The following is a 14,747-nucleotide window of genomic DNA, read 5'->3' as shown; positions in this document are numbered from 1 at the left end:
TCCCCGGACTAACCATCAAAAGAGATAAGTGTGACCCCACTACAATCTGAAGGGGAATGCAGACCTGAATCACCAGTGATTAATGTTCTTTCCCAGACACTGTCTGCCTCGCTGTTTTCTGATTTTATTTTCTACGCTCTTGCACATTCTAATAGAAAATGTGACTTCCTTGCGACTCAGCCCCCATTCATCATCAAAAACTTTTGTGGTTCATTTGTGGACATGGTTGGTCTGCAATGCAAAATAATTGGACAATTTTGCCCAAAAGCAACCACTTGCATTTACAGTGTGGCTTTAATATAGGAAATCATCAGAAGGTGTTTCACAGGAACATAAATCAGATGTCAGGTCATAGAAGGAGAGGGGATGGCAGGTGAGGAAGTGTCTGGTCAGAGGAGGAATCTGGAAGCAATGCCTCAGTCCAACGGGATGATGTGCTGAAATGGTTTGCACCACAATTTACTGACTCACTGAGACGTCTGACACAGAGTGATGGAAGAGTGAAGGGAATGGAAATGACATCCATAAGATGGATTTAAATTAAAGAGGAAGAGAAAGACACAGACTGCAGGTTTAAATTCATTAGAATGAATCTGTGGACTTTGTTGAGGAAGCTCCTCAGACAGAGTAATTGACAGTAGGACTGGACTCCCATATGGAGGAGGGTGAGAGGAAACTCAGGAATACTTTTAGAATGAACTCATGGGAAAAATCAGTAAAGTCCATGTAAATTATTTAATTCATTTATTTATTGGCATACAGCATGGAATAGGCCCTTCTGGCCCTTCGAGCTACACTGCCCAGGAATCCTGATTTAATCCTCGTCTCATCTCAGGACAATTTACAGTGACCAGTTAAAGTACCAAACTGAGGTATTTTAGACTTTGGACTGTGAGAGGAAACCAGAGTACCCGGTGGAAACCCACACATTCTTGGGGAGACATTACAGTTTCCTTACAGGCTGTGGCAGGAATTGAACCCCAGGCTGCCTGCACCATAAAGCACTCTGCTAACCCACTGCACTACCAAATGCTGGGTTTCCCAGCCTGTCTGATGGATTCATTAATTAAAACTTAAACTTGTGTTGGGTCCTGAACTCAAAGTTCTTCAGCAGTCAAGAAGGGGCATTAAAACCCGTTGCTTATGACTGCTGAAAACTGGTAGCAGACATTCTATTCAAATTCCATTGCTTAAATTAAACAATAAAATAGTCCCTATTCGAGCAATGTGATACCCGCAACTCACTGAGCAATTACATGTATATAAGTTATTATTTAAAAACAAACAAACACAAGAAAGTTAAACTACAATGAAAATTACAACTATGCAGTCCAATCCAAAACCTGAAAGGGCCAACTTCCCAAAATAATAAGGTAGTATCATCCTGGTACCTTCCTCGGGACAATTATTTACAGGTATTGTGAGATCTATCAGTATGTTCTTACCAAGATTGATACACGGTTTAAAGAGACTCAAATCCAGGTCAGGTGATGTTATTTAATTCAAGGTGAACACAAAAATCAAACAGCAAGCTATTGGCCCAAGGCTCTTATAGGAGTAAAACTACAAATTTTACTGTCCTGATGCCAGAGAGAAAGGTTTACTACACATCTATTCTTGCAGACCTCATCAGCTGATAACCTGTCAATGATGATTAGATAACAGATTATTGAATGTCTCTGAATCTGCAAGTTTGTTATCCTTGATCTTCAGGGCCTGAGAGCTTCCAGGCCAATGATAACCCCCAATTCCCACAGTGATCCAAAGTGATTATGGTCTGTGTTGATGTTTCAGTCTAAGTTTTATTCACTGGGCAGCAATTGTTCTCATCAACAAACATCAGCATGTCACACCGGGATTCTGCCCACCCATCGGTGTAATGTTGACAAGGTACTCTGTGGCATCTTTTAGTTTCTCCTTCTTTTTCACTTTATTGATGACAATTCACAATTATCTGATCACCAAGATGGACCTTTGTGCTCAGTTTGAGCAAACACACTCTAAGTAGTTGGTGGGTGTCTCCCAACTACTTCAGAACATAAAGTGCAGGTGTACATACATTTGAACTGCTCATTCCCATAACATAATCAATAAATCAATCAGTAACACTCAATCATCATTACAGTGAGCCCGTCTCTGACACGTGGCAAATGCTCTGTAACGAGGAGAGGGTCTTGCTGTCTCCGTGTCTTTTGACCTTTGATTTTGATTTATTTCGTTTCATTCTGTATGGTAAACGTGAACCTGTTGGTTGGTGCAAAGCACAATGTTAAAATTGTATTTCCATATGTAAAGCAGTGTGTTTATTCTTGTTAGTAACACAGCTCCACTGGGAGGGCCCCCTGCTCAAATTAAACCTGCCTGTGAAACCGGAGAGGAAGTGTAAGGACTGAGTGTTAATGTTATCGCAGAGTTTCAGACATCTGTCAGCTATTAATAACAAATAGTTACTGAGCTTCAAGTAAACCTACAACACAGAACAGTACAGCACAGGAACAGGCCCTTCAGCCCATGATGACTGTGACAACCTTAACACCAAATTAATCTAAAGTGAACTATCTGCACAGAATCCATATCCCTCCATATCCTGAATGGTCATGTGCTTTTTCAAATGTATCTCAACTGTACTATCATGCTGATTCACCACCACTCCTGCCAGTGCATTCCAGGCACCTATCACTCTCTGTGTAAAAAATACAACCCACAAATCTCCTTTGAATGTTATACCCCTCACCTTAAGTCTATGTATTTTTGGATACAACATTTTACCTTGGAAAAATAACTCTGACTGTCTACCCTGTCCGGCAGAAGAAACTCCAGCCTAATCAAGGACAGGCGAGGCAGACAAACCAGTTGTCTTTTTCCCCCACATTTTGGACTCTGAGCTGATTGTTACTCTGGGGCGATCTAATCAGAGCAATTGAATGTGGATGCAAGGAATTTCAGGTAATGACCTGCTAAATCAGAGACCATTCTTGAATGAGTAGGTACTTACTATGCAAAATGCCAGACCTACCAAAGAAAAAAATCTTTGACGTCCTGACGAAGGGTCTCAGCCCGAAACATTGACTGCTTTCAACGGATGGTGCCCGACCTGCTGAGTTCATCCAGCTTTTTTGTACGTCTTGATTTGACCATAGCATCTGCAGTGTACTTTGTGTTAAACAAAAAAAATCTGTTATCTTGTTTGACGCTGTCCGGGTCACTTCATTTAACTGGCTTGGGCCGGTCAGAGTTGAAAGACTCAAATATACAAGGCTGGGATGGCCAGAACCATGAAACAATGTTAGTGTAGCCCTGTACAATGACCAGTAAGAAGGTGACTGAGGTAGGTCAGGTGACCTTGAGCCAATGGGATGGAGATCCACTAGTTCAATTGATGAGCAACACTGTAAGAATCAGGAACTCCAAATAAACAGGGGTGATAACTCTCCAGTAACCAGAGACCAACCATTGTGCACAAGTAGGACCTCACTGATACATGGAGATTGGGACCATGAGGAATGCCTGGCCAGCGTTGACTCCTTTCCCGGGTAATACCTTTTGGCTTCATTGACTGTTCATGGAGGGTCAGGGATTCTAGTCAGGTGCACACAGGTAATTAGTTTGTGAACCCACGTGCTTTTGAGTTGAGACAATAAAAGTTACTTGTCAGTAAATACAGATTCTCTGTCCTTCCCAGATCATTATTACAAGGGGTGATTCTTGTAACAACCCTATTGATGACTCTCATACTTTCATAAGCCTCTATCAGGTTGCCTCTCAGCCTACGCTCCAGAGTAAACAGTCAAAGATTGTTCAACCTCTCCTTACAGCTAATATTCTGTAATCCAGGCAACATGCTAGTGAACGTCTTTTACACCCTCTCCAAAGCCTCCACATCCTTACAATGGAGCAAACAGAGCCGGGGTTTCATGAAGTTTCACCCGGGTAAATGCAGGCATGGAAACCTATGCTTTACCTTCGACAAAAAGCAATCTGTACTCTCCTCTTACCCAATCCCATGAAATTCTCCCAGTCGGGACACTGTCACCTTGATACTGCAATGTACTGGGTTCAACTTTAGGGCTCTTCCCTGTGAAAACAGGGGGACATTTTTGACCGCATTAGTAACACGTAAATGGTTTTGATGCTCAAATACACCCTGGATAGGAGGGTCATGAGAATGTTGAAGTGTAAAGCACATTTCCACATAAAATTACCTGATAGGGTGGAGGAGAAAGGTGGTTCAGTCTTCAGGAGGATTAAAACTATTTGGATTATTTATCCAGGGAGTGGGGAGAATGTAGATCTCTCCACACAAGTGAATGTGGAGAAAGGGAACAGAAGGAAAAGATAACCCAGTTGCACAAAGATGGAGTGACTGAAGGTTCATGCAGAATATGAACAATGGCATGAAATTATTGGTCTGAATCTGCTCCTGTGCTGTACATTTCATTTAAGTCTGTGTAGTACCAGAGTTTCAGGAGGGAAACAAAATCTATTGTTTACTTTTCTTCACTATGTTCCTCTCTGACTCTCTTTATCTCTTCCTAGGACTTTCACTCTCCTGTTCCCCCCCACTCACTGCATATCCATGTCATATTTCTCTCATTTCCATTTTCCCCTTTCTGTCACCCCTCTTGTCACTTCCTCTCCATTTCATTCTCTCCCACTTCATGTCTCGTATCCTCTTCCTCCTTCATTCGCTCTGCATGTTCCTCTCTCTTTATTTTCCCTTCATTTTTCCTTCCCAAACTCTTTCTCAGGAACTGTTGTTTCCCAGTGGCAGCAGTTGGGCCCAGACCAGTCACCTACGGTCAGGTATATCAGATCATCAGACTCAACTATTTTCTGCCTTCACTCCCATCAATATCAGAAACAGGTTTAATATCACTGACGTATGTGGTGAAATTTGTTGTGTTGTGGCAGCAGTACAGTGCAACACATTAAAAATCATAAATTACAATAAATGTATATATAAATATGAGGTAGTGTTGATAAATTGATACATTGCCTGGTCAGAAATCTGATGGCAGAGGGAAGGAAGCTGTTCCTGAATTGTTGAGTGTGTGTCTCCAGGCTCCTGTACCTCCTCTCTGATGTAGTAATAAGAAGAGAACATGTCCTGTATGATGTGAGTTTTTAATGATGGATGCGGCTTTTCGAGGCACCAAATCATCTCAAACTCCTAATGAAATTTAACCTCTAATGTTCCTTCTTTGTCATTTCATCAATAAGTTGGACCCAGTTAGCAATGTTGACAGCCGGGAATTTGAAACTGCTCACCCTTTCCACTGCTGATCCCTCAGTGATACCTAATGTGTGTACCCCCACATTCCCTTCCCTAAGGCCACAATCAATTCATTATTCTTACTGACATTGAGTGAAGGTCGTCGGTGTGACACCACTCAACCAGCCAATCTATCTCACTTCTGTACACCTCCTCATCACTATCTGAGATTCTGCCAACAACAGACAAATGTGAAGATGGCATTTGAGCTGTGCCTAGCCACACAGTCATGGGTGTAGAGAGAGTAGAGTGGAGCATGTTCCATATCTCAATTCAGAATGGGACAAAGAGGCAGTGGGAGCTGGAACAGATTAGCCAGCTGTGAGATTTTTAACTTACAGCTGTAAGCCTAGAAAATTTTGAACAAACTGTAATGAATACAAGCCAATGGTAGGTTGAGGCAGGTACACATGAAAATACTCAGGTGTGGTGAGAAACATAAGGAGGTAAACTGCCCACAGTCACAGAGGTTGTTGTCTGGTGAGCTCGTGTTTCAAGAGAGGTCTTGTTTCTGCTGACTGACACAGATTCCATAAGTTAGACCACATCTGGAGCACTGGCATCACTCTTCAGGAAGGATGTATTTTCCTTGGCGGGGAGGGGTTTGGTATTGCTGTTGGGCCGGGGGCCAGTGAAGTGCTACTGGGACAGGGATAGTTAGCATATTAGGTCTGGTCTTCTGTTCCCTGAAATGTGGAAATTGAAAGCAAGTGCAACTTAAAAACATTCAAGGATGGCACAGAAGAATAACACAAAGAATCTGTTATTTCAGGGTATACAGGGCACTGGAAATCTGGGACTCTCCCTGAGAAGTGGTCAAGACTGGAGAGCCATGGGGAGTGTCAGTTGAAACTTCAAAATTAATAGAATTTTGTTTGTTCAATTATTAATATATGTGGAGCCAAAGAAGGTAGATGGAGATTGGACACAGATCAGCTTAAGAAAGAGGGCTGAACAACCTCCTTCTAACACACAGTGCATGGGATAAATTTGTACAGAATCTCTGTGTGCAGCTGTTGATTTACCAGAAACACATTTCATATTTTCTTTCTTGACAGGTGGATGAAACTGGACAGTGATATAGAGGCTATATCCTTCTCAGCTTCCTGTAGGAGATGTGGCTTGACTTAATCTGAACAGGGGACCTTCCAGAGGAAATAGGCTTACTAAAAATAATAAGCTCGCTGCTGAAGGCCTAGAAATACTTTTCTGATTCAGGGACCAATACCAATAAGCAATTCTTGTACAGTATTATTGAAAAGAGGATTGACTAATGGGACTGAAAGTCTGAAGGGAGAAGGGGTCCATGCAAGTATGGAGACATCTGTCCTCTGGGAAGTAACAATATAAAGCTGACTTAAACCAAACATAAATATTGGGTTCTATGGGAAGAAAACAGAGATTGGCTCAGATTGAAGGTGGTGGTTATTTACGCTGCAAACAGGAAATCTGTGCTCTGGCCCAATGCCATTATACTAATGGTTCCAACTGAACTGCTCCAGTACAGATACAACACTGACATCTGCACAAAAATGGGAAAAGTTGCCCAGTATGTCCATTCTCGAAAAACAGGACAAATCTAGTTAGACAATAATGGCCCAACTCATCTACACAATGTTCAGTAAAGTGATGGGAGCCATAGTTGACATTATTGGCAAGAGGCACTTACTCACCAGTGACCAGTTTAAACTTTGCTAGCACCACTTGGTTCTTCGTTGATCAATCTTGTTGTTTTATCTTAACCTCTCCTTACAGTTAATATGCTCCAATCGAAACAACACTAAGCTGAATCTACTCTGCACCCTCTCCAAAGTACCCACTTCTTTCCTGTAATGCAATAACTAGAACTTTACCTGCTCCAAATGTGGAATTAGTATACAAACTCAAGATAAGCAGGACAATTTTGGAATGAATCCTCTATGGCCTGAGAATTCACCAGAGGTTCTCCCTGTTGATGCTAACAAATGCCATTTCAAAGTCCATGAAATTTGTGTGTAGTTGTCACTGTCACTTTGCGTTCTGCTCTATGACATTCCACAGTCTGAAGACCTCATCGACAAAACCTTTATTCTTCCTGAAGCCATCTTGCTCTTTCTTCAAGCACTCATAAACAGTATCTGTAATCCACTGGACGATGACTTTGTTGAGAACCTTGCTAGTCACTGACAGAAGTGTGATTCCGCACCAGTTGTTTCAATCACTTAGTGTTCCTTTCTTGTGGATCCTAACAATAACTCCCTTTGTCCAGTCCTTGGGTACTTGTCCCCATTCCCAGATTATAATAAACAGTGATTGCAGAATGGCTGCTGCAACTTTTGGTTCAGCTTTGAACAGTTTGGTGTTCAAAATATCATGTCCTGCTGTTCTCTAATGTTTTAATCGCAGCAACGATCTCTTCTTTCCTGGGTTGCATTGATGTCTAGATCCATTGCTACCTCTTGTATGTCAGGGTCTTCATCTGGTGGTGTTCTATTCAGTAATTCTCTGAAATACACTGTCCATCGTGCTCCTTGATCTTTATTAGTTGTCAAAACCAAACCAATTTTATCTCTCATGGGACAACTGGATCTGGCCTGGAGCTTTTTGCATACCAATTTTGACATCTTGCAAATATTTTCCTGATCACCTTGATTGGCTTCTTCTCTGGCTTCCACTGCTAGGTTTTCCATGTAGACTCTCTTATCCATTTTTTGAAGCTTTTCACTTTCTTCCCAGTTGAAGTTTCACCTTAATTTGTGTTGACTTTGCATCAAACACTTTCCTCCTGATTTCCCATCTTTCTTCTAAGGCTGTTCATGTTTCCTGCAGTATCCATTCTTTGTTTTTCTCTCCAGCTCTGTAATGTAGACAAGCCTCGCTGATTTCCTTGAACACTGACACAATCTGTTTCCACATTGTGTTGACCTTGTCCACTGACACATCCTCGTCAAAGGCCTGAAATCTGTTCTTAAGTTGAATGGTGACAGCAGATCGCACACTGGTGTCCTTGAGCTCAACATCAAAATGTATTTGTACATATGCTCTGGTCCAGTGCTTCTCAGCATGAGTTTCATCACTGCTACAACAAGATTGTGATTACTTCCTGTATCTGCACCCCTCTTCACCTTTATACCTTGCTGGGATTGGCACCACATACCAATGATCATCAAATAGTCAATCTGGATCTTGTCACATCCATTGGGTGAACACAATGTCAGTTTGTGGAAAGAGAGTCATCCTATGACCAGATTGTTCACGGCACAGAATTCCACCAGTCTTTCACCGTTGCTATCCATTGCTATTCATTGTCTCACTTACTTGTGTGCCCATGACCCTAGTGAAGTGTGAGTTGTTATTTCCCACTTTGCCATTTAGATCTCCTATGATGATTACATCATGGTGTGGTGTTAACTCTACCTCCGTTGTTTGTAGAAGATGTCCTTTTCTTCAATGTCACTATTGTTATTTGGAGCATAGCACTGGATCACAATCATGTTCACTTGCTTCACTCTCAGCCTGACTCTCACCAGCCGACTGTTGATTGTTTACTCCAGCGGGCACTACCCAATGCCTTTCTTCAAAATGACAGCTACACCATCATGATGCTGACCATCTTCCCTTCCTGAATATAGAACTGTTTCACCAGTTGCTGCCTTTATTCTGCCAGACCCTGTCCATCTGCTTTCACTGACACCAGTGTGTGTTGGCTGTAAAGACACATTACTGTGGTTATTTGTGTGAGCTTGCAGTGTTGTACGTGGTTAGTACATTTCCAAAAAACATTTTTGCTCTTGGTCTTTGTGAAGTTCATTGCTTCCTTTACCATGCCAGTAGCTTTCTCTCAGTTTTCACTACTGTCAGCCATGCAAGTCCCGGGTGGTGACTAGGGAATATCATCGCACTCAGATGTAGAAGGATTCCTCATTGCTGTTTCTGTAACTGTGATGAGAGTCCTTGATGAGGATGGTTTGGACCCAAACGCTGGAGTATCCGAAGCAAAGTTCAAGACACAGAATCAAACTGGACAAAACAAACGCTGGACAATGTCACTAGTAGGGCTTACGATTGAGCACCGAACATCAGTTCAGATGTTCTTTAAATACTCAATTCTTGGAGCCCAAAACATGGTTGTCAATAAGTGGGATCATCCTGAACCTTAAAAGGGCTGCAACTAGCTATCCACACTCTGCAGAATTAGAGATTCTAAATCTGGAAGATGGCGTGGTTAGGAGTGTCTCGTAACAAAAATTATTTTTCTTTTTAACTAGTCAGGTTCACTAACCCTGACCTGAAACTCCGAACTTGGAGGAATGGTGGATCACTCTTCGTCTGGTACCTACACTTTGACCTGTGTAGCATGGGTGACCTTACCTAGAGCTAAAGCACAAGACCCTGACTCAAGTCAACATAGATCTCTGGGTTATTGAGGCACACAAACCCTACAAAAATTTGTGGTCCTCTTGGAGGAAAAAAATGATTCACCATTTTGACTGGTGTCTTGGTGGGGTTGTTGTGTCAGGTGAATGTAAAAGATTTGGAAATTTCTCTACTATGCATCCAAAAAATTGATCGCTCAATCAGCATCACTGAATGTCTGATCTCTTTGTCTGATCAGACTGAATGTCTGATCGCCAAGATGGCAGCATGACGCAGCTTGCTGTGGCCACTCCGGAGCTGATTATCTGTTATTTGTGAAGCAGGGTGCTGTGCACAATCATAATCGATGAAAAACGGACGTGGGAGCATGGAGGAACATCTGGAAATCTCCAGGAAGACCTTCTTCGTTGCTGCTGCTGCTGTGAGGTCTGGGTCTCTGCTGGGAAGAACAGGCCCCCAGTCCTCGGGGTCGCATTGCCGATGGCCGTTGGCGGGGGCCTCTTAATACGCTCGGCAGAGGATGATCCTGTGCCGGAGGGGATGGTCGGAGGCTCGGAGGTTTGACGGACTCGGAGTTCGCTGCGGTCAGGTCGCTTTCATTGTGTGCTGCGTCTGCGAGGCTGAGTCGGGCGGCGCCGTGGAAGTCCATAGCGGGGGATTCCCTTCTGCCGCTGGCATGGGATGACGAGTCTATCGGGACCCTGAGGACTTGTGGAAACTGTGTGGTGGTTTCTTTTGAACTTAGTCTTTTAACATCTTTAGATTATTTTTACTGTGCCCATGGTCTGTTTTTTTTATCAATTATGCTATTGTTTGCACTGTTGTAAATATATGGTTTTATGTAGGTCTTGTAGCTTTAGTTTGTGGTCTTGTTTTGTCTGGTGGGATTGGAGCTCCTCTCCGGGGAATGCGCTAAGATGGTAGCGTGATATTAATACGCAGCAGCCTCTCTGGACTCCGGATTGGGGATTGCCAAACGTTATGTGGACTTTCTGGTGTAGTCTGTTTTGTCATGTGCTTTTGTGATATCATTCTGGAGGAACGTTGTCTCATTTTTTAACTGCATAGCATTTGTGTTTTCTAAATGACAATAAACTGAATCTGAATCTGAATCTTTATATCTCAATGCTGTTTCAGAGAGGTTGCTCTGTGTAATTTGGGTCCCACCTTCCCTCTGTGACACCAGAGACTCCACTTTAAGAGGTACTTCATTGTCTGTAGAAACCGCTCTGGTTTGCCATGGAATCATGAAATCTGCTGAGTGATGGCAAAACAGCTTGAGAGGGGGGAGCTTTGGTGTGATTAGTAATTCAATCAGCACAGTTTATACTTTAGTGAAGATGCAAGATTTGGGACATGCAGTACTCCCATCACCAGGGTGGGAACACAGAATTACCCACCTTGCTGATCTGCCACATTGGATACCCTCCCCCCATCAGTTTCCTTTCAATAGGGACCGTTCAGCAGCACTTGTCTGCCAACCCACTGGGGAGCATCCTGTTACCAACAACAACAACTTCCCCTGTTGTGTGGCTTCAATTCCCGAGTTCCCTGCATCAAATGTCCTGTTCCTCTCAGCGGCTGAAACAGGTCAAAGAGATTTTGTGGGGAGAACTGCTGAGGGTTTTGCAGTGAAATTCATGCTGCCAGGTCCCGACAGAGAAAATATCTTAAAAGTGTAAATTCCACCCATTTTCACCAGGAATCTCTGTTTAACATTGATTCTCATGCTATGAGTGCAGGCAGGCAATTGTGTGGTAACTCTTTCTACTGCAATGTATTTTCCTGCAAAGACACTCTCAGACTGTGTCTCTGTGGAGAATATCTGCCCACTGACTGGTGTCTCTCAGTCCATGTCTCTCAGAGGGATATCTGTCCACTGACTGGTGTCTCTCAGTCCCTGTCTCGCAGGGGGATATCTGTCCACTGACTGGTGTCTCTCAGTCCCTGTCTCTCCGGGGGATATCTGTCCACTGACTGGTGTCTCTCAGTCCCTGTATCTCAGGGGGATATCTGCCCACTGACTGGTGTCTCTCAGTCACTGTCTCCCTGGGGGATATCTGTCCACTGACTGGTGTCCCTCAGTCCATGTCTCTCAGAGGGATATCTGTCCACTGACTGGTGTCTCTCAGGGGGATATCTGTTCACTGACTGGTGTCTCTCAGATATCTGTCCACTGACTGGTGTCCCTCAGTCCCTGTCTCTCAGGGGGATATCTGTCCACTGACTGGTGTCCCTCAGTCCCTGTCTCTCAGAGGGATATCTGTCCACTGACTGGTGTCTCTCAGATATCTGTCCACTGACTGGTGTCCCTCAGTCCCTGTCTCTCAGAGGGATATCTGTCCACTGACTGGTGTCCCTCAGTCCCTGTCTCTCAGGGGGATATCTGTCCACTGACTGGTGTCTCTCAGTCCCTGTCTCTCAGAGGGATATCTGTCCACTGACTAGTGTCTCACAGTCCCTGTCTCTCAGGGGGATATCTGTCCACTGACTGGTGTCTCTCAGTCCCTGTCTCTCAGAGGGATATCTGTCCACTGACTGGTGTCTCTCAGATATCTGTCCACTGACTGGTGTCCCTCAGTCCCTGTCTCTCAGAGGGATATCTGTCCACTGACTGGTGTCCCTCAGTCCCTGTCTCTCAGGGGGATATCTGTCCACTGACTGGTGTCCCTCAGTCCCTGTCTCTCAGGGGGATATCTGTCCACTGACTGGTGTCTCTCAGTCCCTGTCTCTCAGGGGGTTATCTGTCCACTGACTGGTGTCTCTCAGGGGGATATCTGTCCACTGACTGGTGTCCCTCAGTCCAGGTCTCTCAGAGGGATCTCTGTCCACTGACTGGTGTCCCTCAGTCCCTGTCTCTCAGGGGGATATCTGTCCACTGACTGGTGTCTCTCAGTCCCTGTCTCTCAGGGGGATATCTGTCCACTGACTGGTGTCTCTCAGTCCCTGTCTCTCAGAGGGATATCTGTCCACTGACTGGTGTCTCTCAGGGGGTTATCTGTCCACTGACTGGTGTCTCTCAGTCCCTGTCTCTCAGGGCGATATCTGTCCACTGACTGGTGTCTCTCAGTCTGTGCCACTCAGGGGGATATCTGTCCACTGACTGGTGTCTCTCAGTCCCTGTCTCTCAGGGCGATACCTGTCCACTGACTGGTGTCTCTCAATCCCTGTCTCTCAGGGCGATATCTGTCCACTGACTGGTGTCTCTCAATCCCTGTCTCTCAGAGGGATATCTGTCCACTGACTGGTGACTCTCAGTCCCTGTCTCTCAGGGGGATATCTGTCCACTGACTGGTGTCTCTCAGTCCCTGTCTCTCAGGGGGATATCTGTCCACTGACTGGTGTCTCACAGTCCCTGTCTCTCAGGGGGATATCTGTCCACTGACTGGTGTCTCTCAGTCCCTGTCTCTCAGGGGGATATCTGTCCACTGACTGGTGTCTCTCAGTCCCTGTCTCTCAGGGGGATATCTGTCCACTGACTGGTGTCCCTCAGTCCCTGTCTCTCAGGGGGATATCTGTCCACTGACTGGTGTCTCTCATTGTCCCTCGCTGGGATTCTGTGTGTTTCAGTTTACACAAACTGTTCATCGCTGAAATTGATGAATCGATCAGAGTGTGACAGATCTTTAATCCGGATCTGGTCACTGCCGCGGACCTGCCGCCTGTTGCAGAGACAAACATCTTTTGGGGAATTGAAATCGCTGCTGTGGGCGGGGACAGGAAGCTGCGCCTCTGGTTTCAGTGTGTGAGAGCCTGTTCAAACCGCGGCTCCCTCTCTCACTCACAGCCCACGTCCCTATTTAAACAGCGCTCACTGCGGCTCCGGACAAAGCCGGCCTGAGCTGAAGCCGCCGATCTCAACAGTGTCCAAGTCCGGCTCAGTGTTCAGGGCGATGGGGGTCGTTCCTTATCTCTGTCTCCTCCTGTCTTGTCTGGCAGGTGGGTGTCCCGCGGCTTGTCGTCCACCCGGGACCGGCTGTTTCTCGGAGGCTTTGTGAACCTCTGCCCGTGGAACATTTTATTAATTTCTGCTCTTTTTTATTGACAGGCGTGCGGTCCGACATCGTGCTGACACAGCCCAAGTCAGCGGTGGTACAGCCCGGACAGTCCCACAGACTGACCTGTGAGGTCAGAGGGTTCAGCCTCAGCAGCACCTGGATGGGTTGGGTGAAACAGGTCCCCGGGAAAGGGCTGGAGTGGCTGGTGCAGTATTATAGTGACAGTAGCAAGTATTACGCGCCTGGAGTCCAGAGCCGGTTCACCGCTTCCAAGGACAGCAGCAACTTTTATCTGCAAATGAACAGCCTGAGACTGGACGACTCGGCCACCTATTACTGTGCGAGAGACACAGTGAGAGAGACCGGGACTGGACCGGGACAAAAACCCAGCGAGAGCGCCTGCCCTTCGGGCGCTGAGGGAAAGGGCAGCAGTGATCGCCACAGCTGTATCCCGGTCGTTCTGGGCCACATCCGCTCGTCCACGCAATGGAAGGCGGGTTGTCAGCGGGGATTCCCGAGAAGAGATGCTGGATGGATGGGCCGAGGGGCTCAGCGGATCACTTCAGAGGGCAGCTCGGAGCCAAGCGCCGTGAGTGGGAATGGGGTCACCGATCGACCTGGTCAGGTGTCGGTCCTTCGTCCACACGTGACAGTAAATGGTCGGGCCATGAGGAACATTAATGATCAGAGACACTTTGGTGTTCCAGTGCGGTTTGACTGAGGAGTAACTGTGCTGGGAGACAGTGAGAGGGGCGGAGATTATCGTACGGCGGTGTATCACTGTGACTATAGTGGGTGGCGGAGCACGGTGACGGGGAGCTGAACAGAAACTGGTCCCGACAAAGGAGCGTCTGCAGCACAGTCTGTCTCCACGGATTCCACATTGCTGCTTCCCAGAGTCAAATCCCCGAAGCCTGACTCGGACTGCTGGGTGTAAATGTCCATTTCTGGACAATTAAAAACTCAAAAAAGATTCGACTCTGATTCCGGGTGATGGCGGGAGCCGGTGTCCACAGACAGGAAAACTGTGAAAATGCCTCTTTTAATCACACGCCTTGAAGAGACAAGGACGGAGTTTGGGATGGAAATCCAGGAAGCGGCTGCTCCCGGTCCGGACAGGG

The 14,747-nt window shown here is 45.6% G+C and overlaps 1 protein-coding gene and 1 long non-coding RNA gene across 2 annotated transcripts in view; one reads left to right on the top strand and one right to left on the bottom strand.

The window, feature by feature from the left end:
* Positions 1-529: 529 nt before the first annotated feature.
* LOC140716598 (uncharacterized) overlaps positions 530-14,747 on the bottom strand; it is a 100,175-nt gene continuing 85,957 nt past the window's right edge. Inside the window, exon 3 of the long non-coding RNA XR_012096323.1 lies at positions 530-2,244. This is a non-coding gene — a long non-coding RNA (uncharacterized lncRNA). The remainder of the gene's footprint in view (positions 2,245-14,747) is intronic.
* LOC140716593 (uncharacterized) lies at positions 13,470-14,354 on the top strand. Its single transcript, XM_073029444.1, has 2 exons — positions 13,470-13,567; positions 13,677-14,354. The coding sequence occupies exons 1-2, from the start codon at positions 13,522-13,524 to the stop codon at positions 14,345-14,347; spliced, it is 717 nt and encodes a 238-aa protein (XP_072885545.1). The 5' UTR covers positions 13,470-13,521; the 3' UTR covers positions 14,348-14,354.

This window comes from Hemitrygon akajei, chromosome 25, assembly GCF_048418815.1.
Source record: "Hemitrygon akajei chromosome 25, sHemAka1.3, whole genome shotgun sequence".
NCBI lineage: Eukaryota > Metazoa > Chordata > Chondrichthyes > Myliobatiformes > Dasyatidae > Hemitrygon > Hemitrygon akajei.
The sequence above is the reverse complement of the archived record's forward strand: the minus strand, read 5'-3'. Positions and strand labels throughout refer to the sequence as shown.